The 27786-nt window shown below is 42.1% G+C and overlaps 1 protein-coding gene across 1 annotated transcript; it reads left to right on the top strand.

Annotated features, from left to right (window-relative positions):
• Positions 1-25285, top strand: SRD5A2 (steroid 5 alpha-reductase 2). The gene is made up of 5 exons (XM_069009950.1): positions 1-284; positions 20612-20775; positions 22541-22642; positions 23622-23772; positions 24327-25285. Exons 1-5 carry the CDS (start codon positions 1-3, stop codon positions 24391-24393), a joined length of 768 nt encoding a protein of 255 aa, XP_068866051.1. The 3' UTR covers positions 24394-25285.
• Positions 25286-27786: the final 2501 nt, after the last annotated feature.

The raw sequence follows: 27786 nt of genomic DNA, 5'->3' as shown, positions 1-27786 counted from the left end.
ATGCAGTGCCTCCCCGGGCTGGTGCTGGCGCTGAGCTCGCTGCTGGGCGCCCTGGCGCTGCTGCAGCTCTCGCTGTACCTGCGGGTGCCGTCCCGCTACGGGAAGCACGAGGAGCGGCTGTGCCGGCCGCGGGGCCGGCTGCCGGCGCGCTGCGCCTGGTTCCTGCAGGAGCTGCCCTCCTTCCTGGTGCCCGCGCTGCTGCTGGCGCTGCGCAGCCCGCCGCGCCTCGAGCCGCTCGGCTGCCGCCTCCTCTGCTGCCTCTTCTGCTGGCACTACTTCTACAGGTACCGCCGCCGGGCCGGCTCCCTGCCGCCTCGCCTCGGGAAACTAAACCAAGGGGAGCCGCGGGAGCGGGCGCAGCCGGAGCCGGGCGGGCGGCGGGGCCGGGGCAAGTCCTGGCTGCAGCATCGCTCCCTCCCGCGTCCGCGGGCCATCCGCGCCCCTGGACTCCGCTCGAAGCGCAGGGACCGGCCCGGTGGGCATCTCTGCCTCGGCGCGGCCGCCGGGGGAAGGAGCAGGTGGTGCTCGGGTGCTTGAAGCAGGGAAAAGGATGGATGCTTTGAATTGTTCTCTTAGGGGGAGAAAAAAAAAAAAAAAAAGAAAGAAAAGAAAAAAAAAAAGGTGTCTCTAAGGTGGAGCAAATGTTTGGATTAAGCTCATCCAAATATTATGTAAAGGTACATAGGAAGAGCTTGTTGCGGGCAGGAGAAGCGCCGCATGTGCAGCGCCGGGAGCAGCGCCGGCCGCCAAATCCAGCCGTGGGAATATGCGAGAGGATGGCCGAGAGCAAAGCCACAGCAGCGCGGCAGCGCACGGCTCTGCCCTCAGCGCGGGGCAGACAGAGGCGCTGCCGGCTTGCTGAGCCACGGCACCAAAGTTGGTTCTTTAGGCTCAATTCGTCATTGTCGCTTCACTATCGAACCTACCAATTTATGTAGGGTTTTGGTTTTTTTTGTTTTTCCTTTTAATATCTTTTCTTTTAAGAAATCTGGTCTTAACAGAGTCAACGAATGCTGTAACTCTAATTAATTCCGTATTTACTAATCAGGAGCTCAAAAAAAATAGTAGAGTTTTCATGCTGTGTAATAATTTTGAAGAGACATAGCTCTACAATTGTCACCTGGTTCTGCAGTCAATGGGACTTGTTTCTGGAGAATATCACCAGAAACCATCTTCTGCTCCACTTCCATTTTCTGTGGAGCTCTTTTATGAGGAATTTGAGTTTTGGTTATCTGTTTATGGAAACAAATGGCTTTTATTCACATGTGGCAAGTGCAGGTGAAAATGCTATGCCATTATGTAGGAAAGAGGTATGTAATTTCTGAGGCAAAACCTTGACTTGATTTGCCATTTTTCACCACAATTCCTATTTCTGTTTTCTTAGTTTGCTTCATAGGAATAGAAAACATTCTTGTAATATTTGATCAGAAATTATGATTTGCTACTCAACCAAAATCAATATATTGAAAATCCAGTTGCAGTATCTCTACAGAGAGTTTAGGGATAGAAACTCTAGGCTGTTGTTGAGAAATTTAAAACAGAGAATGGTTTACTCTACTAAAACACTAGTTTAGACATGTATTTGTTATCACTACCATTGTGTTTGCTGGAGGAGTCAGCTGGAGGACACACCCCTGACATATTTGGCTTCCAGAAAGCTAGATGTACTGATTATATGTCATTATACAAAATTTAGTTTCATGCATTCTGTTATTCTCAAGAATTTTGATTGTTTGAGAAACACAGCTATCAATGAACACCACTAGACAACTGAAAGAAATGTTACCCTACCAGTATGCATACATCTATTGAGCCTCTGGCTTCTTTTCCAAATTTACTGCTGGACTTAGGCAAAAGCACTCTGTTTGCATATGTTTTCTTTCCCAGACAGTTTGGGAATCTTCTCATCTGTCACTGGAGTATACTTTTTTAAACTCACTTTTTGAAGTGAGTAAAAGCCCTCACTTCAACCAAATCTGTATAAAACCTTTCTTTCTAATACAGCATGTTACTTGAATATTATTCTCACAGTCTGCAGCCCCTTCTCACACAAGCCATTCTGACATTCTACTGAATCAATTAATATTTGAAATGTTGTATTAACTATTACTACTCTACTGTTATCTAAAAGAGCAGCAAAATCACAAAATAGAAGTTTTTCTGGGTTTCACCTGACAATACTATGGTATAGGCAGGTTCTTTGAGGGATCCTTGGCAGAATCACCTGTGGGCACACAGTTGTGGTTATGATTAGAACTTTATTGATAACATTAAAGTTTTAACAAGCAGCACAGATAGTTGTTATCTACAATTTCTAGCAGGTAGGATAATTTATTGTTACAGACAATTTTTTAGCCATTAGCATAGCTTACAGTTAAACAGAATTTGTGCAGCTTTCTTCTTTTCTAGACTTTTTAGCTACCTAGACTTTTTAGATACTTGGACCCTCTGAAGGTTGGGTCAAATTCTTAGCAATCAGTAAGTGACAAAACAACTGTAATCTGGATTAAGTCTTTGGGACTTATTCAGTTCTTGGAGGAAGAAGACAACAGTGGAGGAGACATCCCTGACCACCAGGGATTCACAGGTTTTGCCATCCAGCATCAGCTCCAGTCTAAGCCCACTTGCAGCTCCTGGATTTTGTAGGCAGTATCTCATGGGATAAATAGACTTCCCTGTTCCATACTGAGTGCTACCACATCCTGGTGACAAGGCTGGTGGGCAAGCAGTCTTATTGCAGTGCTGAAAATGGGGTAGAAAGAAGTGCACTTATGTATTTTGTGCGCTTGTGTATTACAGCTGTTTGCCGATAAAATGATGTTGGATAAATCATATTACCAAGGGGCACTGATCACACTGGATTAGAACACTTCATTGCCATATAGTGTTTGAAAAGAGGTTTGGTAGTTTAACATAACAGTCAGGATCTAGCTTGATTTTTTTGGTTTTGTTTTGTTTGTTTGTTTGTTTCAATTTATTACCTTTACTTGGAATAAACTAACAACAGTTTTAAATACTTTTGTTATTAAGCTTGCCTGCAAGGATAATGAGTAAAGCATTAAAATTGCATTTACCTAATGGATGTAGCCTACTGCATTTTCTAACTTTAAAATTTTGAAATGAATAAAGGTGTTCCACCCTTAACTATGAATGTATTTTGTTAATCCACTCCTACTTTTACTACTGATCATCTGATATCTGTACTTAAGCATTCCTCTCTGTTTGTATGAAACAGTTTCTTTGTATATTGTTGCAAAATTTCATGAATTCTTTCTCTCCATGGGGAAGATTTTATAATTCCTACTTTTGTCTCATCTACTATAGCAACCATACATGAGGAAGTTTTCATTAGAGGTATGCTCAGAAGGACATTATACTCCATAAGGGAGAAACACAGATTTCCAGAAGACTACAGTGCTTAGCTATTCTACCTTCCTTTGTGTTCTAGCCAGCTGTGTTGCCCCAGTAGCTTCTTTTAGACTGAAGCACATATTTCAGAGTAACTTCAAGTCTTCTTCTCAAGATGCCAGAAAACGAAAAATCCATCATTTTTTTAAGTGGAGAAATCCAGCGTTTTCTTTGGTAGTGTTATCTTCTGAATCATTTTACCCTTACTTAAACATGTTTAAAATATCTTGCTTAAATTTGACTGGTCTTGTTTTTCTCCCAGTGGGCCTTGCTCCTTCTTTCCACCCTGTGCTAATTTAAAGCACTCTGTAGTATCCTTCAGTATTTTCTTACCATGATATCACTTACACGGTACTGGATCATGTTTTAATTTGCTTGTTACAGAGCTGTCAAGTCCTCTGTCAGCATCAGTTTGATCTGGATAATATAGGGGCACATGATCGTGTTTCTGGTGCATTAATTACTCCACATGATATGGTATATATGCTGAATTTATGGGTTTGTAGTGGATTTATGCCAGATATAGGGGAACAGACATTACTCTAATTCTGACACAGAATTAGAGTAGTGCAGACACATGATACTTCATCCAATGTGAAGGTGGTCAGGATAAAATTACCTTTTCATAAATTTAGGAACAGGTTTAAGCCAGCATAATTAACTTGTCCTGCTTTTGGACATGGTGTCAAATAGCTACAATATTTTTTATTTGAACCGAGATATCCTAAACTAGATTTATAACGTCACTCAACCACAGCAGGCAGCCCTCAATGCAAGACTTTTTTCCCCCCTCTAAGTCCTCAGATAATTTCTGCGGCTTTTTTTCCCCTCTCCTCTTTTTTCTATATCCATTTTAAAATGAAGACATCAGTGTGTGATGTATAATACAGTACCAGAGTTGTAGTAGCATGTCTGGAGAGAGCATTGCTTTCCTGTTCCCCCATGCTACTCCGATGTTTACAGACTGGGAAAGCGCTTTTCTGTTTAGAGTCATAGAGGGACATCCTGTGTTTCCACACTACTTAGAACACTCCGGAGCTAGTGTAACCATGATTGTAACCAAGGTTACAATCTATCACTCCTTAGGAGTGGTTTTTGTTTGTCACTGTATTTCTTTGATTTTAAAGTAACTTTTTTATATGGGCACACTGCTCAGAAATGCTGTCCTGCCCACATTAATATGCACAGCTGTCTAGAATTTGTGCTGTGGGCCAGCTTAATCAGTGGTAATTTTGCATTTATTGTCAGGTTCTTGAGGAATATGCTGGAGTGTTGAAAGGACCACCCTAATCCTGTTCTGGAAACTGGTTAATGCCGATGGTGCCTCATTGACAAGGACTTTAGAGGACCTCTCTGCTTGCCTACAGGAGCCTTGTGAGCCAGTTCTGGCAGGTGCCATGTCCCATCTAGCCCACTGCTGGCAGAGAAAGGAGAGGGTCACCTGGGTACTGACTGCTGGCCACAGAGCCAGCCCTCCCCTAGTGCTGCCCAGAACGGAGATTTGCTGCCCGAGAGGATTCAAGAGGGAGGTGGCTGGAGCCAGGAGACCTTCCCTCCATCCTGCTTGTCCAGTGCCCCGTGGTGAGCCGTGACAGCAGGATGCTTTCTGCCTTTCTCTGCCACCGCTAGGCAGCAGCCTCTCTCTTCGTGGCTTTCAGGAAGGGCTGAAGGCAGGCTGCTGCTGCTACTGCTGAGGGGAGGAGGAGGAAGGGAGGAATCCCACCCCCAGCCGGTTTGGCTGCTCTCCTTAGCCAGCTCTTTTTGTCTCAATGTGCACTTTATTAGCACAGCATGGTGTGAATTTCATCAAATTCAAATGTTCTCTGGTGCTAAAGATAACATTCTTAAAATCTGAATTATTTGGAATCTGAACAAAATCTAAATCGGAGTTTTCACGTCTGTGTTAAATAGCCTCATAGCTTCTTCACTTTCACAAGGTAGGTTCTGTGATGGTAGGGGCCTCCAAAAGTGATGGGGTGGGAAGGCAGAGAAAAGGAAGAAGAAAGTGAGAAAAGAAAGGATTGCCAAGTCTGCCATCTGTATATGCAATCTCTGTGGAAAGCTGGTTAGGAGCTGAAAATGATGAGTGGTGTAAGATGTACGTACAGGAACACTTCTTGTGATAAATGACTTACAAAGTATTTTACTTTGAAAAGTGGTTTGTATTACAGCCTTTCCTGCTAGAGGGGCTGTGCTGGGAATGCCAGCGGAAGCCCTCAGGTGGCGGGGAGAAACCCGTTTGCTGCCTTTCCATTTCGCAGTGCAACTTCAAAAACCAAAGGTGGGAAACATAACACGAGGCGATGAGAGGAAGCCTTTGCAATCCAATTCCATGTAAATCTTAATGCTGCATTTCCCTTGCCAGTGAGGAAGGCAGGGTGGTGAGGCAGCAGAGGAGATGCCACCATGTGCAATGGCAGCAGGGAAGGCCTTGTTCCTCTGACTTACAAAGCCAATCCTGAAGACAGAGGTGTAAAAGACAGGGTGCTGCATTTGCCCCTTCTGTGCTGCCCTTAACAGCTGGGGCACAAGCAATTTAAAGAGGCATTTCAGTTTAAAAGACCACCTAGAATTACATTTACTTATTTATTTTCTTCTCTTGCAACTTTGTTTTCAATCAAATCAAATCTTTGTTTTCTATTTTACTCTGTTGATATATTAACAAACCAAACTGCTGTTTTCATTTCTGAAGTGCACTGAGGTGAATCTGAAAGACATTAAGTAAGGCTGCTCTTTGAGATGTAGCTTTGATTGGAGGTGACCCATTTGGTGTACTTACTTTTCTACAAATTGAGATATTTATAAAAAGATCAGGGAATGCATAATTTTGTGGCAAGAGAATGAGAAATGAGGAGCATTTGAAAAGTGCATCCTTGCATAAGTTTTTAACACTTCTTTTGGCCAGTTCCCCTCTCTCTGAAACTAAGCTGGGTGGAGAAAGAAAAAGGCACTCCCTCTCCCCTGGTGCTGCAGAATGCGGTGCCTGCCGGTACTGCCTGGTTGGTCAGGCAGGTGCTGTGTTTACCTGTACATACCTGGACTGGCCTTTTTTTCAAAGAGGAGTACCTACTTGTGATCAATAAGAAAAGCAGCTCAAGCCTCCAGAGAAATGCAGATGGATGGAGGCTCCAAATGAGTAAGTCATTTATAAATTAATTTTCTCATAATTTTAGAGGTATTGTGTATTGGTACATATAGAGCTTTAGTTATGTTTTTTGAAACATGAAGTGGATAAACAGAAATTAGAGTAAGTTTGAAGGATATTTATGTAGTTAAGTGGTACTCTCCTTGCTAGTAGTGAATATAACCAGACCAGATAATAACCCCCAGATCCAATAGATCCAATCCAGAGATTATTTTTTCCCCCCATAGAAATAGCTATTTTATCCTTTGGTCTTAGAAAGTCACCATTATTAAGGGTCAATAACTAAAAGCATTTTTACTGTTGGCCTCTTGAGACCTCTGTCATTAATCTCCCAATAAAAAATATGCAGGTATTTGGCAAGTAACAAATCCTGTTCTCTTTTCCTTCACCTTGATGCTTTGGAATAGACCCTGACTAGATTCCTTTTGGCCTTCACCAGTAACACATTTGCATCCTCTCTCCTGCTGTTTGGACTTGGCAGTAATTCTAGATCTGTCAGCAATATCCCTAACAGAGGCTGGCCATTTGCTCTGCCTCTTCTACGTATTCCTTGCTCCCCAGTCATCCCAGTGCATTTCAGTAATGCTAGTATACAATTTCTTCTCTTCCATGAAAATACTAGATTCACTGCTATTTTTATCCAGTTTCCTCAAATAATTGTATTAAAAGCCAACAAAAGTGTCTCTTTATATGCTTTGCCTCAGAATTGTAAAATGCTCATGTACCCAGTGCTGGTGAGGAGTTTGCTTCCTTGCAGTCCTCTCTAGCATTATGAAATACCTTCCTAATTCTGCTCTCAAAGTAGAACACTATCTGATTGCCTTCCTAACAATTAGCACAAATAATCCCATCTATACTCTCCTTTCCCATTGGAAAGTGGCTAACATTACAGAAACCTGTCATTTTGCCCAGACCAAATTGTACCCATGTGATTTTTCCTTTTGTCTCTTGGTCTGGAAGCTTTTCTAAGTTACGACTTTTATCTTTCTTCACGTCTTTTCAAGACAACATGCCTTTCAGGAGTATCTTTATATCGGATACTAATTTGTTTGTGCCATTTTGTTAGTAGAAAGCAGCTTTAAATGCACTAAAGGAGTATTCATGCCTTCTTTGAGACTTCACTGTCGATGTCAAATACAAAATGCTTTGGTGGGTGTCAGTCCACCATCAGTCTGCTCTGCAGAAAACTGTCCAAACTTCAGTCCCAGGGCAGAGATCCAAGTCCCAGCCACCAGGACATCACCAAGGCAGAAGAGGGCTTCTCTGATCTCACCCGTGTGAGGCTTGAGCCCACTGAGGAAGTTAAAACACTCGCTATCGTGTGAGCTTAAATCCTTACAAGATGGTAACATTCTGAGCTCCAAACTCCACTGGGCCTCGGTAAGACTGGCGTGGATGTAAAGATCTGGATGTGCATTACCACATTCCTCCTGTTGATATCAGAAAAACAGAGTTGTAAAGGGTTATACTGAGACAGAGAGAGAAAAAAATTAAATTATATACAAGCATTTCAATAAATGTTTTTACATGAAAATAGTAATATTTTTACCAAACAAGAAAATGACTTGTTTTAATTAAGAGATGTCTGTAGTATTCCCTTATTGGGGCTACTCTTAAGTAGGACATAAAAAGCAAGAGAGAAGTGTTAAGGTTCACTGTATAAGGCCAGTAGGAAATTTGTGATGGATCTTGCTCCTTCAAGATCCACAAATCTGGGGTTTTTTTTATTTCTTATCATAATAGAGGCAGCCATTATGGAGGAGGTAGGACTTTTTTACCAAGCCAATAAATATTGTTTGACAAAAGGACACACTTTAATAAGCCCCTTTGAGTACTCAAAACCTTATTTAATTAGGTTATTTGCCAGTTTTATGGTGTTCAGTTAAGAAAAATAAAATAGTGAAATAACCTCCTAGTAGTACGATTACAAATCAGTGCCCATCCCAGACATTGCATATTTCCCTTGATGTAAGCTATATTCTTGGTATCTCCTTCAAAATGAAAGTCATTTTGGTCAGGATGGATTATGATAAAGAAATACTTTCAAACTTAAATCAAGAGACTATTCTTAAGTTATACACCTCAAAATGTCCTTCTATGTCTAGAAATTGATTTAAATGTGGCAGGTGAATTGGTCAGTAAGGTGATCCTTACTGAATTTGGTCAAATAATTAAATACACGTATACCTACACCCATTTGAATGTAAAAGCTGTGTTACTCTTTGCTGACCACTCAGCTGACATTCTAATTATTTTTGCAACATCTCATTGTTACAACAATAGCAATGAGATTATTTTGTTAAAAAACTCAACAAAACAAAACCAATTAAAACTGAGTTAAAGTATTTCATGCAGGAAAATGGGAAAAGTCAACTCATAAGAAGAAAAAACAGTATCTTTTCCTACAGATCCAAATTTAGTTTAAGAGCCAGCTAAGTTCTACCTAGCTGTGAACTTTTGAAGCACCGGTTGCTACCGTATTAATACCTAAGGATGGGCAGAAAGTTTCACCATTCCTAGAAAGGTGTAGCCACATGTGACCTTCAACAACAATGAAAAAAAGCTCCTGTTTGAAGGAAGCTGGGTTTGACTTCCTCCTTCTTAATGACTCTTTATAAACATGTAGTAGAGTAGCAACACCCACAGTCAGCTTTAGCCAGACATAAGATACCATTTTGCTTACAACAGTGCTAGACCAACTCAATCCAACACCTGCCATGCTTGGAGAGTGCCTCACAGAAATGGCTCTGGAAAATGTCACCTTAGCAAGGCTGTCTGCTAGAGAAAGAGGGTTAGCCTAGGTGAGATGCTAAGGAGCAGATCAGTTCCCAAGCAGGGAAGCAGATCGTGAGTCAGAGTGACAGCCTGCAGCACCTTGACGTACTGTAAAGATGGGCTGGGTGACTTTCCTACAAAGCCAAGTCTCCTTGGTCTAGGTTGTCATGCCATCCTTCAGGGTGGGCAGGAAGGCTACAGAGAGCTCTGAACAAGTTAGCTGGGCTACCCAAAGAAGTATAGTCACGTTAGCAGGGTCTCCTGCTAGAGATGCACATGGAAATACCTCTAGACAGTGTGGTCCTAAGAAAACCTTCCAGTGACTCCTGTCACATGTCTGGGGTAGGACAATGTGTGGACCTCTAAATAACTTCTGTTGCTCCTGAGAACAGGAGAGGAAGAAATGTTGAGAAATGACAGAGAGGAAGAAAAGTACTTACATTATGCTATTGAGGTGTTTTTTGCCTGTTTGCTTCTCTTTAGGACCTTTTTTTAAAAAAAAAATTATTAAAGCTTTCACATTTTAAAACTTGGCCCAGATTAAGGTTACTAAAGTGAGACACGTCTCTGGCTCTTCCTAGGGAAAGCATTTAAACTTGGCAGAGTTGTCTGAGAAATGCATTTGTATCTGTTCAAACATAAAGGTTGTCAGCTAACATTTTTAGAGTCTGTTCCTCTGGTTCATCTGAGGCTGTAAGCAGGACCACAGCGTACAAACCTGCAATCCAGACAAGTATGGTCCAGGCTGGCACCCTAGGGACAGAACAAGGCTTTTCTGGCTGCTAGGATAATCAACAGGGAAGAAGTGGTCTCCTAGCTGGAGTTCTGGCAACATGGATTAGGAAAAATAAAACCTGTCTTGAATGCAGGGAAATAAAAACCACTATGAGGTTTACAGTCAGGGCTACAAGGTGGGAAGAGATAGAAAGGTCAGGTGAAAGAGCACAGGAGGGGACAAGTAGGAGAGTTGTTAAAAACAGCTAGGGCAGTAGTGGGGCAGGAGTGAAAAGAAATGGAAAGGAAGAGGTCATGATGTGAGAGGACAGTATCCAGGTATCAAGAGATGATACTCGCACTGTGCTGAGTGATTCACTCAGCAGCTTTCAGTGTTAGGAAATCTTTTGAGATATTTTGCGAGGAAACAGAGATGATTGTGACTCAGAGTCAGCCCATGGCAGTTCTTCCTTAGGAAAAAAACTGGCTTCTAAGTCCTCTGATCATTTTAATGCAAGCAGAAACTTGGGACTTGACCTGATCACTTCAAAATTTTCCTTTCATGAGTGCCATGAGATCATAGAGGTACAGACATTGGCTGGATATAATCTGACCAAGACTTAATGTTGAATAAAGACAGATTACCAATTGTCTGTCTTCCTTTGGTCATTTCTCAGGCCCACATGGACAATATATGGAAAATAATGACACTTTATCTGGTAAATGCAGTTGTAAGAGCACAGATACGTGCATCCTTGGATCTTGTGCCAGTTTTCATGTAGATACATCCTTCTGTTCTGCTCACGGTCTCAACCACTGTGAACTCTTAGAACTCTCTGCTCCAGTGGAGCAGGGAACTTTTTGAAGTGTGCAGTGTAGTGTCTGATTAAGTTACTCTGGCATGTATTTCACACTTTTGGCAGACTCCCACAGTTTAACAACAGGAACAAAGTGATCTGTTTTCATAAATATCAAGTGATTATTTCTGAAGAAGAAAAGAGGGAGATGCCTTTGCTGGCTAAGGCTTTGACACACTATTGCTTAGATAAAAACAAATATTCTCATAATCTCTAAGTACTGTTGCCCTTTAGATACTATCAAGTAGTAGAGGTAATCATGAAGCACTATGAGATCTGCACATTTGTCATCACCACAGCCCATCTAGTCAAGTTGATCTTTGATTCCCGTACAAGTAATCCTGTCCTCTAATCCCCACGAAAGTACAAATGTGGACCAAGTTTAATTAGGGTTTCAACTGTGATAGCAGGCCTGGTGCTGAGTCCATCAGAGCCTCTCTCTGACCAAAATAACACTAAGTTCCCATTCCCAGGCAGTTCCTGGCCACATACAGTCCTCAAATTTTCTTCTCATTCCTGATGGACATTTGCCTGGTCTGTCCTTAACAATTGCTGCTTATTGAGACTCCTGGTATGTTCCAATGCTTCAGTGTCTTTCCCTAACATCTAAGCTGCATTTTCTATACACCTCTTCAGGCCTATCGCTTCTTATTGTATTCCCAGTAGACAAGGAGAATGTTTCACTCCTTTCTTCTTTGCAGAAGCTTTTTATACAGTTGCAGATCATTATAAAGTCTTCCAGTGGTTTTCTCTCAGTTATTTTAAAAAGCCCTGAGTCCTTCAGTCTTTCTCCATGTCACACTTCCTAGACCACTGTTGTTTTTCTTTGGGCTGCTTCCATTTTGTCTTTTATAGAGTGCTGAGTTCAGCTGGACAGAGCATCATTTAAGTTCCTACTAATGCCATGAGAAGGGGAAAGATTACCTCAGGTGTCTCCAACAACACGCCCATTCCCACAACAAATTTTAGCCTTTGCCTTTATCACAATAGCCTGACATTATTGGCTCATGCTCAGTTTGCCACCTACCAGCACGCCCTCTCCTATCCAGCCCATTTTTCAGCTTGTTGTTTATGTTTGGTCTTAGTTAACTAAGTGTAGTATTTTGCCATTGTATTTATTGAATTAAATCAACTGTTTTAAAACTATCAAACGAGTATTTCAAGACTATTCTAAACTCTGGCCTTCATTCTTGGTGTGCTCAGCATCTCTCAGAGCTGTGTCAGCCACGAACATTGCAAATATTTTTTCCCCCAGGGCCATAATATTAATGAAAAACCTCCTGAGTAGTACCAGAGAAGTCTTTTGCAAAACCTCCCTCAAAAGATCTTTCTAGTTTGATAGTAAACAATTGTTAACTATTCCTTGATACAATTTTTCAATCAGTTTGACACCACTTAACATCCTCTAACCCAGGAAGCCCCAAGTTACTTATAAAGTTGACATGTGAGACAGTGCAAAAATATAAAGTCAAGACATCGTCTGCTCCTACCATCCCTCTCCTATAACATACCCAATTTATGTCAATTCCTTCGCTCAACAAACCTTTTTCAAGAAAACAGGGTTACCTGAGTTACATACAGAAATGAGTCCTGTCTCCTGCTGTTACAGATACAGACGACTTGGAGTCAAAGAGGCTGCTACAAGTATCACTGTTTAGACAAGAAGTCTATCAGGCTGCACATTCTGCATCCACTAACTTGGCTGTGTAGTGTCTGAGGGCAAACTGTGAGTTTGTAGGGGATGGTACTGATTTCAGCAGGGATCTGTACAGGGGATATATTTCCTTTGCACTATTAGCTCCACTTTACCTTCTTTGGTGATGAAAGAGAAAAGTACTTTAAAAACAAATCCCCATCTTCCCAACAAATATGCCAAATTCGACAAGGGATGGTGAGAAGGTATTAACTTCTGTTTCCTCTGGCTCTTGTTTCAGTTGCCTTTGGTTATGGTCAGTCAATCAAGTCTTCCCTTTGTTTAGTTCAGTGCTCATTCTGATCTCCTTTCCACAATACAAATGAAAAGGAAAAAAAATAAGTGGCTAGCTAATAGCAAATTTAAAAAAAAGAGAATATTTAAAATTAAAAATATTTCAAACCTATTTGGTGTTTATACCAAAATGGAAACATTTGAGAAACGAATATGCTGGTACAAATGTATACTGAGTGTAATTTGCTGATGGATTGGGACTTGCTGAGGCAGCTTGTTAGTGCACCAAACCCAACAATTCTGTTCTTGGTGTCCTTTTACAAAATGCATAATAATTGAAGTACAGTGTTTTGTTCCTATATCTGCAAAACCAGGAGAAAAGATCGATGCTTTTCATGATTCAATGCCTTTTTACCAGAAGAATTCTCCTTTGTTGGTTCTGTCTGGATGCTGGTAGTCACTGTGAGATTCCAGATTTTCTAGTGACATTTTCAGAAATAATGGAAGAAAACCAAGAGGGGTAATGAAGTAATTTATAAACAAAACTGCAAAACACTTTTGAAACCTGGCTGCTACTGCAGTGAATTTAGAAGAGCAAAAATTTTTGCCTTGCAGTCAAGCCTACACAAGTCTTCTCTACTAATTAAAACCAAATACACTTTTTAAGGTCCTATTCCTTTCCTTTTTCTTCCTTTGCTTTCCAATCACTTTTATGAAATATAGCATGTCTAATAATATCTGTATGCAATGTGAAGAGGACTAAGCTTTATTCCTAAACTGTATTTATCCTTCTTATTTTGCTAACTGCATAGCATGCTTAAGATTTATATCAATCAATGAGGCATTACTGACTAGTTCTAGATGGTCAGAATGACTAGTTCAGGTGTTTATAATGTTGGAACTGAGTGTTAAACAGCTCAGATTCCTTAAATTTATCCAAAGTTAAATGCATCATGGTTTTGGGTTTTTTTTTTCAGCAATGATTGACAGTGATGTAGAAGCAGCACTTTATTTTTAGCTTTTCCCATCAGATATACATACTTCTGAAAATATTTTTTCCTATAACCCCCCTATATTCAAATGCAGTTGCAAGCAATTGAGCTATTTTGACCTGTCACCAAGGTTTCAATCTGAAATCTGTATTTAGCTCTGTGGCTGCAAGTCAAGTGCAGTTGCTGATTCCTTTGACTGCTCTGCAAGTGCTGTCATCCATGGTGTCAGCCTTCCTGGCACAGCAAGTACCACTCTGGAGCTTTACTCATAAATGCTGGTGTTAAGCAACTGCTAATCTATTCTAGGGAGTTTATCATCTTTGAGATGTTCAGTTTGTATAAAATGTTAGATGAGTCATGAGACATTATGAAACCCTGAAGGCATCACGCTGGATTAGAGCAGAGGTCCTTCACAGTCAGCAGTCTGTCTTGGCAGAAGCCAGTGTCAGATCATTCAAAACAAAATGCAATAAATGATGGTCAATTGTCCTCAGCAGCTGCTACTTTCTGCCTCTCTTCAATGGAATATAATTTATCCCCTGAAATATAAAAATTAATATTAATTCCAAACCTTTGTCTTCTCTTTATTAAAGAACCTGCCTTTGTCTGTAATTTCTGATTATCTGCCTTCTCTCAGTCCTACCAAGCTCTGTACTTGAGTGTTTTTTTTTCTATATTACCTTTAACAGAAATGTCATTGCATTCACACTAACTCCTCTCAGTGTTATGACAACTGTTGATCACAGCTATTCAGCTCTCCCAAATAAATTATTTTCTAGTATTGTGAGTTATTTTTTACCTCAAATAAGCTTATTCTTATTAATCTTCAGAATAAATTCAGCAGCCCCCATGGTATAGTATGGCAGTCTCTTACAAGTCTCTTCTCATTTTGCCACTGAATCCTACTGCATTTCTGATGCTTTTGGCATTAAATCACTAAATCTGGCTGCCCAGACATTCTCTTTCCCATTGACCTTCTTCTCAGGAACTCCTTGAAACCCAATTATGGTGCCCTCTGTCTCAGGGTTTCCTCAGTCCTTCTCCCATCCCCTGATTAGATGTGTGCCTCTATCTCTTGCCCAAGAAAGATGAGTTTGCTCCTGCCAGAAGTCTTCATCCCGCCCTGGACCTCATACTAAGAGACCACATGGAAAGACTGTCCCTACAAACAGGCTTCAGGTTGGATGAATCTTGGAAGCGAAACACAAACATCCCAAGGGTTGTAGATTGAGCCAATTTTTTTAGACAGTACCCTCAGAAATGAACCTGATATGGCAGGTTTAGTATCATTTTATACAGCTGAATCATAAGATTTTAAATAATATATCTTTCTTGTTCCTTGAATTAGAGCCATCAAAAGTTTGTCCAAAGATCTTTATAGGAACATGGAAGCAGGGTATTTTGCATGTAGAAAAATATTGCTCTCTTGGAAAGGAGACCTCATTCCAACTTTGTTTTTGTCATCACTAGATAAATAAACCTTCATGATTAAAATAAAAAGGTAGTTCTCTTGCTCCCCTCACTGACTCTGTTCAATGATTTAAGATGAGCTTACAAACTGGGCCACGGTCCAGGAAGTGATTACAGTTATCTGATGGTTTCACATTGTCCCAGTGATGCAGGAATGAGGACCATTCCTGCCCCCACCAGGAAGATGTGCCCTGCAGCTGGGGTCACCCAGTGGCAAACACAGCCACTACACACCCCTTGCACTGGCGGCTCCTCAGGCAGCTGTAGCTGGACATCAGCTCCAGAAAAAGAGCTCAGCTCCTGAGCTTGTGGCTTCCTTACATCAGGAGATGGAATACAACAGCAATACAGGAGATGAGACCTGCTGTCTGTCCTACAGCTGCAGTGGGTGTTGCCAGAGGCTTAATGGGCAGTCCGTGATTGCTGCCTGCCGGCACTGCTGGTGTGTCACCTGCGTGTAGCCCACATTCTGTTCCCGAGTCTGTGACAGAGCATGTCTCACTGTGCAGACCCTAATAAAAGGGACACGGTCCACCCTGCACAGTACAAATAGCTGCTAATAACTTACTTTTTTCCGAATATTCATGGCTGATGACCTTCTCAGGCTGTTGCAGAGTAAGTGGGGAAGGGAAGGGCAAAGCATCTCAGGGTAGGATGTTTGAGGAAGGAATATGATAGGTGAGGAGGTTCTACCTGCATTGTGATGCTGGGGCATCTGTAGATATCATAATGAAGGAAGGTTAAAATGCTTCATTTCACTTTTGAAAGTATTTTGTAGTCTTTTGTTTTACGTTCCCTTTAAACTGATAGCAAATTAACCTGCTGCCTGGAACTGAACATTTACCCATTACATTTGTTTAAACCCAGTCTGGGGTAACTGAAAATTTTTAATTTGCCACAGAAAAATTAGGTGCCAGATTGTGTACTGGTGTGGACTTGACAGTTTTCTCCTATAAATGTTCAATGAGAATTCGTGTAACACAACTCAAAAATTGTAAAAGTTTAAAATTACCTCAGAGTGCAATTCACAAATAACATACAGGATGGGGCTCAGAAAATACGTGCAGACTTCAGCAGCAGATGTCTTTGGGACATGTAATTTGACATCCATAACTCTCCAGAATAATTAGAGGCTTTGTGTAAGGCATCACAGCCACCCCAAATAAAAGTCCATCATGTCTGTGAACAACTTGAGCCTTTGTCCAAGTGGTCAGGTATGCCAAGGGTGCCAGCAGCCCCCTGGTGATGTGATTCCAGTGACAACCTATGGCAAAGACTCCTATGATGTTAATTGTTGGCGCAAATAGAACTGGTCTGTGTAATCTCCCCAGGTTTGGACATCAATCTTTTCAATCTGTGCACAAGGCAGATTGAAAGTAAATCCATGGTTTGATAGCAGGCAAATCCTTTCATGTCTGACTGGTCAGTAGTTAGTGTAACACAAATCACATAGTTTCTCTTATCACCTGAGATACATGTATTTGTACAAATAAGAAAATGAAAACACCCCCATAAGGAAGGAGGGGCAGCAGTCTAGAGAGCTGTCCTCTGACTTAGAGAGGTCTTTGTTTGAGAAGGTACCAATAATGGGGTGAGAACTGCAGACAGCACCTCAGCAAGGAGTTTTCAGGGAGTGAGAAAAGGGAATGCAACATGGGCCCTCGATGGAGCAGGGTGTCTCACCTACTGCATGACCTCTGCAGCAACTGCACAACACCCACCAGTCTGTGGAGTGTTTTCAGTGAGCTGGGAGGCCCCTGAGGGCATTACCCTCACAGGAGGGCCTGGCTGCCTGCCCTGACCTGAGCCACCGGCCCTCCTCACCTTTTGTATGTCTGGGTGGGACAAGAGGAACCAGAGCATGTGGAGCCCAGACTGTGGGGAAGTGGTTCTCGGGCACTGTTTGGCATGTTGGTTCATCCTCACCAGGGATTCAGGGCAAGCCCTGCCCCACATTGTCCAAGGAGAACAAAATATCCCTGCAGGGACTCAAAGCATTCCTGGTCAGGAGAAGTCCATAGCTCTCTTCTGGAGGCTGGCCAGGATCACAGGGGATGGGCCAGGGCATTCAGACCATGCCCCAGCATGAGTAGGACAAAGGTGGGTTATGGCCAGCACCTGCCTTCAAGGAGAAAAGCACCACATCAGGCCTGCCCACCTTGCAATCTTTCTGATTCCCAGTCCTTTGTTCATCCTGGTTAAACCCAGAAGAAGGCCTGGGGGCAGAGGCATAGATGGGCAGACACAGCAGGAGGCTGGTGACCCACAGTCTTGGAGGGAGCCAGGTGTGCCCCATCCTTGGCACCCTTGACTCAGTTGCCCCAGGTGTAAAACACCCTGAGTTTCCAGAGTGAAAAATGAGCTGCTACTGTCTGACCTACTGCATCTAGACCCTGGAGAGGAGAAGACACAGCAGGAGCATAAACATCTCTGACTGACAAGCTGTTGGAGGACTAACAACCTACTCTTAGTGTATTATAATAACATTTGTGAAAAGATTTCCACCTTCTTTGGAAAGAAGAGCAAACCCATAGTACTTTCCCTTGGTTTAGGTGAGAGTCTCCAGAGTTTTCAAGAAGCTGGACTAATACCTTTAAGATGAAAATTGATGCAATGACAAATGATTTTCTCTTCAAAACCTGCTCTTTTGGAAAATAAATGATGGGGAAGAAAATGAATAATTCATTATTCATTCATTTAAAAAGAAGCTGTTGGCAATGGTTTAGTCAGATGCAGTGCCTTTGGCTGGTAAAGATAATAAAGGAGTAATGAATTAGTCATCAATACTGCACTGAAAGTAAAAGGTCAAATTTGTCATTGGACTAAAACTAAAAGGCCAGATTTGTTCTGTTATTCTAAAATGGTGGTCTTCAGGCCCTCTTTGATTTTCACACTGCAAAATAGTTCCAGCAGAGTTGCAGACTCTTCCATTGAATATTTAAACCTATTAAATGCCCCTGCTTTATGTCTGTTGATTTTTCAAATCTCATCAGGAATAGTTTGTGCACCCTCAACTAGCCATGTAGCACAACCTGACAAGTGCTGTAGTAAAATAAATACTCAGGGCATTGTTCTGATACAGAGAACTGAATCTGGCCTCTGGTTTTACAGACCCACGGAGATATCCTTTGGGAACATGTTCCACAACAAAGATTCTTGGATGAAATCCTGACTTGGATTGTCCAAACTGCTATGAAGCAGGACCACAGTGATACCAGGATTTTACTGCCTCAACAACTAAACAAAGCTGATGCCTCCTGGCTCCCCTGCCACTGTACTTTTACTTTGCATGCAGATTCTTTCTGTCCTGCATCCACTCCATGCTAGAGAGGTCTGTGACCTCCTGTTACTGCAGGATAAGCCACCTTTCAAGGGCCTATAACCTCTATCCTGCAACAGCAGCATCAGGAAGCAGCATGGAAACAATCAGCTTTTCTGGGACCTGAGAAACTTCTGTTTGCATCAGCTGTAAAAACTCAGAGTCTCTTAAACCTAACTGGTTTTGACCAAGGACAAAGCAGCGCCAGTCCTACTCAAACCTGCTGTATAAATTCACCTCCTAAACCCACTTTGTGTGGTTTGCATCATTCCCTCTTCTATACAAGTTGCTGTCTCTGAGCCTGTGTTTGCAAGTTTCACACTTTTTCTCGTAACTGTTCAGGTCCAATTCGTCAATATGACTTCCACAGCCGATCAGAATGCTAAAGCTGGCCTTGCCTACTCACAACTGCAGCATCACATTCCCAAAGGGCAAACCCAGTGATTATTGGTAACATTACTCCAAAGAGCATTCCTTTCTATTCTGTAATAAATATGACAAATGTGATACCACTATCTGAAGAATATTTTCCATACCTCTCATGTTTCTCTATATTTAGAAATACTGAGCACTTTTGCATCACAGCTGCCTTAATTGCTGGAAATCTATCTTACTTTGCTTTGGAAAGCAGTGAATACATTAACATGTTGCTGCTTGTACTCTGCTTACTCACTTGCAGACATAGTATGATTTAATCTAGATTTATAATATTATGACATTTTATGCCTCAGCTTGCTTAAATTGACACTGGCAACATGGGATGTGAATTACTTATTAGCAATGCTTATATACTGGTATGATGAGCAACATCCAAAGGCCAAGAGGGCAAAAGAAAGAAATTGAGAGTGTAGATTTTACCATTTACAGAACCTAATTACCAATTACAGAACAGTAATGAGTATTTTAGCCCAAACCACTACAGCCAGGTAAGAAAGCACTTACTAAATACGAATATAATGTCTTTGTTTTACTCTCCCAGGGATGATGTAGATTGTCCAAAGTGTCAAGAGGGATACTCCCACCTGAAGCAAACATATATAAAAATTAAAATTGTACAAGCACCAATTATTTGCTCCCACAGATGTTAATGCTACTGTTAGCACAGCTTTTGTCTAAGAAAGACCTAGGTGCTGTAGCTGCATGGAAATCTTGGTGTTTAGCATATTAAACTTAGGGCTTTAGCTCTTCTTATTTTAAAGAAAAGTTTGAAAGCATGGAAGGGAGGCAGGGACTGGAGGCAAAGCAGCTCCCCAAGCAGGCAAAAGCATTGCTCTGCCTCTGCATCAAAGTGTCCGAGCAGAGCAGGGCAGAGCTTCTATGAGTTAGAAATCCATAGGGTTCTCTTTCTGAGTGAAGTGGGAGAGGCTGGGAAAGGGAATTGCATCTTAAGCTGTATACTGCAGGGGGTCTCAACACTACCTTCTACTCTATCTGCCACCATAGGTTCAAGCCCTCAGAGATTGGTCTTGTAGTGGGATCAGGAATGTCTTCTCCATAACAAAGCTCCTCCTTGATGCTCATGGCATAGTATTGCTTGTTTGGAGAATCAATATTGCAATTGGTACTGCCCCTCACAAACATCAGTGATGTCTGAACATCATTGTGCCCCTGTCCCTCCACAGCAACCAATCTTCACTTGGCCCACCGGAGCATTAAATCACGTCTTAAAATGAAAATGTTTGTGGGCACAAATTCCTCATTTTCACCAACAAGCGTGGAGGAAGATACAGAGACATTCTCAAAGCATCAGTGAATCTGGATGAGCTTACTAATTTCCCACCTTGTGTGCAGTCCTGAAGGACCAGAAAAAGACACATATCTGTAGTACTTCATGTTCCCATTAATAACTGATCTTATATTGCTGCAGTTCTTTTCAATTTTTTTGTCTTTATTGACCTATTTTCTACTTTGCGCTTTGTTCAAGTTTTCTCCCTACAGCAGAGAAATTGCAAATACAATGTTATCATGAGCAATGTGCTGACTCTGTTTTCTTATCTACCTTAGGACATTTATTTACCCTTTCTTCACTAGAGGCAGACCTTTCCCACTGCAATTGCTTTTCTTTGGCATGTTATTCTGTATCTATAATGGCTTCCTCCAGGGGTACTACCTGATTTACTGCGCTGAATATCCAAACGATTGGTGCACCGACATCAGATTTACATCAGGTAATTACAGCTGCAGAATTCTCAAGATCTAATCTCCAAGCAATTTGTAAGCATTTTGAATTATGTCTTAATCTTCAGTGAACATGTGAGTCAAATCTGTTGTGATGGAAATCAGCATAATACCTGCCTGCTGGCCCAGATAAAACAAGTAAATGTGCAGCAACCTTTTTTTTTTTCTGCTAGGCATCCACCTTTGAAGGTATATGATGTGTTAGTCTCAAATCACAAGCCTTGTTTTACTGACACCACTCCAGAGCCTGCTGCTGCTAGGGGCCATGGAGATGCAATCTCAGGCCCCAGGTGCATGGGGCCGTGCCCTTGCTCAGCCAGAAGCGTGCACCCAGCAGTGGCTGTGTGCAAGAGCAAGCTGTGGCTTTCTCTTCCCTGCCAGGGAGCTTTGCACTTGATGCAGCTATTCTGAGTGGGAGAGAAAAGGAGGGCAAAATCCCAGCATGAATGAGGCTTTAGGGACAAAGAGCTCTTTTTTCTCGTGTAAGGCACAGGGGAAGATTAGAGATCACGCACAGTCTGGTTGTATGTTAATACAATTCCTTTATATTCCGTAACTTAATAGCCTAGCTGAATTTCACCCTGTAAAATCCCTCAGAGAATAACTGAACAAGAGCAGTTGGATGGCATTACAGATTTGGTACTGTAGAGACAGTGTTTTTTAAATGTAAACATAGAAATGAGGATTAATGTGGTGGTCGGAGGAAATGTTTTGGATAAGACAAGTACAAACTAACCATGTCTGTACCCTGTTTCAGACCATGGATGAAAGTTCAGTCTTTTCAGACAGCATCACATATTAAAATTCTGGACATTGTTTAGAAAGACCTCCCATACCCAACAAAGAAAACACCACATCACTTAAATTGCATGATAAATAAAATATATATTTAATGTGGAGAAAAAAAGAAAAAAGAAAATCAGCATTAGCAGTGCTTGAAATATTAAAGAAAAAACAAACAGTATATTCTTCCTCTACAGATTCTTACCAACTTTCTGTTGCTACTGGAAGTGTTGAGGTTTTATTAGTACTTAGTCTTTTATCTATACATTGTAGTGCACATACTATTTCTTTTCTTGCTTTCCAGTCATTGTCAGAGGTGGTTTTCTCAGTGTCCAACATGGCATGAAATGTAGGGCAAGTCACCTGCAGAGTTTCTCAATCCAATGGCCCTAGTTTTTCAGTTAAATGGAATCTGGTCAATGGATCAGTCTGGCCAGATAACGTCAGCATCCTTCAGCAAGTGCCTGCTTTCCATCCACGCCCATAGCTCTGTCCAAGCAGCCTCACTGGCAGTGGACTGAGAGGTGCTGAGATGTAGGTCCCTTTCCCGGCCACAGAGAGGTGCTGGATAAGTTTGTGTCTCTGCGCTCCTCTTTCCCCAGCAGTAAAATGTGACTATTGGTACTTGCCCACAGCTCAGTGGTAACTCTGCAGTAATGTCCACAGCTGCGGCTGGTAGTCATCAGACAGCAGTGTCCACGGGTACTTTGTGTCCCCCCTGAGAGTTCAATAAATGGTGACTATGGCCACCTGGGAAGTACAGATGAAAGCGCTCTGGTGTCACCAGTCACCTCTGCTGCCCCCGTTCAGAAGCTTTCTTGGTAGCAATGGGTCATCTGACTTCAAAAAGAATCCACCCACCTCACATTATGACCCTATCTGTCTGTTGCGAAGACAAACCTCACTCATGAGCTTGAGTAGGCATGTCTAGGCAGGGCTGTCTTTCTAATCAATTTCTTGTTGGTTTCTCAGGCCTCCTCTTATTTCTGCTGGGAATGGGAATCAACATTCACAGTGATCTCCTGCTGCGTCAGCTGAGGAAACCCGGGGAAGTCACTTACAAGATTCCTCAAGGTATATTCTTATCCCCCACTTCCTTGAAGGAAGTAGAACAGCAAAATAAATAATGTTTTCTGACTGAATTCACAGGAAAGTGACAATAATAGCAAAGAAGCTGGTCTTGCACAGGTACTTGGTCCAGGTGCCCCTCTCAGCTGCAGGGACTGGTGTGAGCTGGCTGCAGACAGTCCAAGGGAAGAAGCAAGAGTATCTGGAAAACATGAAGTGTCAGGAGAGGTTTTAGGAAATGGGCTGGTAGTTCAGAGAAGATTGAAGTGGGACACAGGAAGAGGATTTTTACTTTGTAAAAGGCAGCTGCAAAGAAGGAAACAGTCTTCTCCTTGCCCAGAAAGAAGTAGTAGTGGACTTCTTACTGTGCAAAAGGTGAATTCAAAGTGTAAACTTTAGGGGGAAATAGTAACACCAAGGGTGCAAGGTGCTGAATTGTCTTTCCAGGAAATGTCTAGCTCTGTAGAGCAATATGGATGGGGATCCAAGAATTTCTTGGGCTTGGTGTTGACTCCTTGTGCTGGCTTGTTATGGATGGTGATATGTCTCTTCCAGAGTTTCTCACCTTCAATACTTACCTGCCTCTTGTAAATGTTGTGAAAATCTGAGATCCAGATTTTGCATTCCCCAAAGGTAGTAAAGTTGAAAAATATTTTTAGGGCATACAAAGAATTTAGTAATGTTAATTATTGTAAGTTAAATCTAAAAATGGTCTTTCTTCAGTATTTTCCAAATGAAAATAAATGATTGTGAAAGTGCTGGAAGCCTCTGAGTCAGAACCATCCTTGATTCTTGAATTCATATGAGAATTTTGAGCAAGATCCCCCTTTGGCATGGCTCCACTGGCTTCAGGGAAGTGAGTTTAGGTTGCTGCTATGGGCTCTGAATAATAAAGGGAATGCATTCTGCTGCTGACTTTATGTGAAAAAACCTTCCATGTGCAGGAGATGACTGTAAAAATTAAATATTTTGTCTGTTGCTGCAGGGGGACTGTTCACCTATGTTTCTGGAGCCAACTACTTTGGAGAAATTGTGGAATGGTTTGGTTTTGCCATTGCAACCTGGTCCCTACCAGCCTTCGCCTTTGCCTTTTTCACTCTTTGCTGCATTGGTCCACGTGCTTATCATCATCACAGGTATCAAACTGTTCCTTGCCATATGCTGCTACTTCCTCTTGGAAGGCAGTTTGCAAAATGCCAGGGGAGAGCAGAGCCAGGCTTTGGGATAAAACTGACATGTAATACTATGTAAAGGAGGTGTGCTGGCTTATTTGTGTAAGGCAGGCAGTCAGCTGGAGCCCCTGTCAAGTGGGCCTGGCCTGTCATTTAATCCGACGTGAGCTGCGTCACTGCTTCCGCCGTGTTAAAGCCTCTTTTTACTGAGCCTCATAAATGTGAGCCTTTCCTAGGGTTTTCCTTGCAACCTCTGCAGTCCTTTGGAGTAGATATAGTCCCCTGCTCTGAATTCCTAAAATTTCTACTTTAGGCCTGTTAGAACCCTAACAGTATTATCAGTTAATTAAATAACTAGGTGTAAATCGTTTCTGAACTGCTCTTTTGCAGAGTAACACACTGAGATAACAAAGCAGGGCAGTTTGGAACAGTTTTAAGGTTCCCCAGCAGAGCTGTATTGAAACTGTGCAGTTTCCCTCTATGTATGCAGGTTCACTGTCTTGCTTATTTTCTTTCAGGTACTATCTCAAGACATTTACGGACTATCCAAAATCAAGGAAAGCCTTGATTCCTTTTATTTTTTAATGACTGAAATATGGACTCTTTGTTTTGTTTTTATAGGATTTTTTTTTTCAATTCCCAGTTTTAATGCTAGGTCTGACTATAATTAATTGTATAGATGATAACCCAGGATTGTAACAGACAAGATGGTAATTTGGAATGGAAGTTCTTGTTTTTATTTAGAGGGGAAATTGCAGATAGCTGTGGGCAAAAGGACTCCCCAAGAAACATATCTGCTTCTCAGTTCAGCTCTATCTATGAAAAATAAATATGTAAGTGCATTGACATCAGAGAGAAAACATTGGCTAAATGTTGTTGCAGAAAAGTAGAAAGTAAGCCCATTACTCTGGAGAAAGTTTTCAGCAGCCACTCCAATTTATAGCACTTCTGCTACTGCTTCTTCCTGCCTCCATGCTGTAGCCCGTGCCCTCGCTCTGCTGGCAGTACCCTACGTGTTGCCACACTTTAAACCAGAGAGGGGGGTCTCATTTGCCCCGAAAAATTACTCAGCCCATTATTTTTCATCTAAAAGCCATCTTAACTCCCAGAAACACCATGTAACGAGGGAATTTGTGCTGGCACAAGGCTGGGAGCAGTGTGCCATGGCACAGAGGTGAGGTGAGGTACATGAAGATGGAAGCTGGCACTCACAAGCACAATGTCTGTGTTCCTTCCTTGAGCAATACTTTCCTCACTGTCAGATGATTAATCTTCAGCCATCAGGGTTTGTTTTTTAAATGTACTTTGTTATAGCAATTGCAGCTCCATTAGCATTTCTTTTCTCTTGCAAATCCAGATCTGTTTTTCAGAATAAAAATTTTACCACTCAAAACCACTCAGTTGTTGTTCATAAAAAGATTTGAGATGGTGATGTATGACAAAAATTAAAACAAATAAAAAGCTCTGTGTTGAAGAACACATTCTCTGACACTGGAAGTACATTTTGTCTATGGAGAATATTTTCAGATACTCTTATTAGGAAATGATGCAGAGATATTATTGAATTTTTACAGAAAAACAGAATACCCCTTCCTAATTTCAGGGTAGTTAGGAATTTTCCAAAAAGTGTCATTAACCTCAATAGGAAGAGATGTCCCCTTGGATGCTGATAGTTTTAGTTACCCTTTAGAGCATAAAATCCTGCTAAGAATTATGCTGAGCAGCTGAAAAGAAAAAGACCAGACTACACACATGAAGCATACTACTGCTGCTGGAGTAACCTGATTGATTGTATGCAATTTCCTCCAAAACACAATAAAATTTATATGAAACATGGAGCAATGTTAGCCTATAATTTACTGTTTGCAGAAACAAGTCTCTGTGACATTGCTTACCAAGTTCTGCTCACACTGGCTTCCTCCCTGTGGACAAACCCTCCCTTCTTTTCTGATATTATTAATCGTCTTTACCACAGAGCAGAACAGCCAGCTGAGGCTGGGTCCCACCATACCGTCCCTCTACAGCCCACAGGGGAGCCAGACCTTTGCCATGTGTAGGCAAAAGTGAGGGAGAGAGAAAATGAGATGCAAGTAGAATTGTTGCTGCATGGGATGAGAGTTTCTACATTAGCGCCACAAACTTGTTTTCCTTTGGTTACCTCATTTAAAGCAAGGTTGGAGGAAATGAGCATACCAGTCTGGAGGGTATGGCCTCTTCCCCAGGGAGTGGATGCTGACTGTGAGCAGCAGCCATGCTCCCCAGAGCTCCTTCCCTCAGCATATCCTCCTTGATGATTCCTCCTTGCAATTTTTCCCTCCAAAGCCTCACAAGTGATGAGAGAGCAAATGGTCCATGAGTGCCAGTGTTCCTAGCTGCTGTCTTCTCCATCTATTTCTGAGCTGGGGGAGAGCAGGGACCATGCTCTGCCTCACCCTTTTGACCAGAACAGGACTTGTGCAGACTTCTCTGTCCCCCTCATCTACCCCTCAAATCTGAACAGGACTGTTTCCTGCATTTATTTTGTCTTGCTTAATATGTGCACCTGAGAGACTATTACTGGCACTGTCAGTCCCAGATACCACTGCACAGAGCTGGGGGTCACAGTGGGAGAACTGGTGCTGGTCCAAGGTAGGAGACACCTGCCTGCAGGCTGGAGGCCCCCACAGCCTGGCACCCGTGCACTCGCTGAGCTCAGGGTGCCTCCAGGTGCTGGATGCCTTGCAGAAGTGACTCCATCCTCTCTGTCATGGGCCTTGGACATGTTGCATGGAAAAAGGTTGGTTGCAGGAAGGAAAGGAGCACAGTTTCCTTCTGCCCAGTCCTGTGCCATTTTTGGACAGCAGGAGCAAGATATATGTGCTTTAAACTCCCTATAAGCAATGATTGCAGTTAATTGTCATGGAGAGGAGACACAGGGTCTCCCCATGTGGAGATCCCCTGTGGAAGTGCACCAGGGCAGCATACCTCCTGAGAAATTTCTTTCATAATCCCTCACTTTTATAAGGAAAAATATATTCCCCTTGTCTGTGGGAGAAAATGCAGCAGACATTTTCATATCCTTCTGCTCAAGCCTCTGGAAGTTATGTACACATACCATTTCAGAACTGACTGTAGAATATTTTGCGAAGCAGCACTTCTCTGACTTTCTTTGCAGTGCCCTTTTGTTCTGCCAAAACCCAACAGATGTGGCCTCTGCTGGTAAGCATTTTAAATAATAGCTCATTTGTTCCCCCCTCCCCTTTTGCAATGCTGTTTTTCTGTTTGGTTTCCTTCCATCATTCACATCACAGTCTTCATTAATCTTTGAGGAACATTTATGTTTGGGTGCTGTTCGCCTGGAGAGAGCCTCCCTCAGAACAGCTCTTAATGCTGCTGCTCTGCCAGAAAGACCTTTCTTACGGAGGGCTGGTAGCCCAGCCTTCATCCCTGCTGGCAGTCTGCTGGGAAAATGAATCCTTTATCCCCAGGAGTCTTGTTAATTTAATTATTTTTGTACCGTTTGAGTGGTTTTTTCAAAAGCTGACTTCCTGCAAACATGAGCTATATTGCTGTGGTAACACACAAATGGTTTAATCATGCCACTGACAGTTTCTGCTGCAGAACGTGTTTTCTGCACCTAAGAGATCAGACAGACCACTCATGGACTCCAGAATTTAGATATCTAATCTCTTCTGACAACCAAACCCAGAATTAAATGCTGTTCACTGGGAGGCAAAGTGGAGAACAATAGCACTTGCCAGCCCTCATTCCCATCTCAGTGTGCCACACACACTTCAGCCTTCGCCTGGCTTTAGTCCATGCTTCAGATGAGAGGTCACTCAAGACAATAGAAACTGGTTCCAGGCAATGCAGGGCATTGATAGTTGTTGTTTTAAAGTATGTATTTTATGTAACATATTTACACAAAAGGACACCTCCCCCCCCCCCCCCCCCCCCCCCCCATTTTGGCCCTTGAGTGATGTCTTTGGGACAAGCACT

Source organism: Aphelocoma coerulescens, chromosome 3 (genome assembly GCF_041296385.1).
Source record: "Aphelocoma coerulescens isolate FSJ_1873_10779 chromosome 3, UR_Acoe_1.0, whole genome shotgun sequence".
Lineage (NCBI taxonomy): Eukaryota > Metazoa > Chordata > Aves > Passeriformes > Corvidae > Aphelocoma > Aphelocoma coerulescens.
The sequence above is the reverse complement of the archived record's forward strand: the minus strand, read 5'-3'. Positions and strand labels throughout refer to the sequence as shown.

Coding starts and splice junctions, on each gene's coding strand:
- SRD5A2 (XM_069009950.1), top strand. CDS start 1: ATGCAGTGCCTCCCCGGGCTGGTGCTGGCGCTGAGCTCGCTGCTGGGC. Junction 285..20,611: donor TGCTGGCACTACTTCTACAG/GTACCGCCGCCG, acceptor TATCTACCTTAG/GACATTTATTTACCCTTTCT. Junction 23,773..24,326: donor CGTGCTTATCATCATCACAG/GTATCAAACTGT, acceptor ATTTTCTTTCAG/GTACTATCTCAAGACATTTA.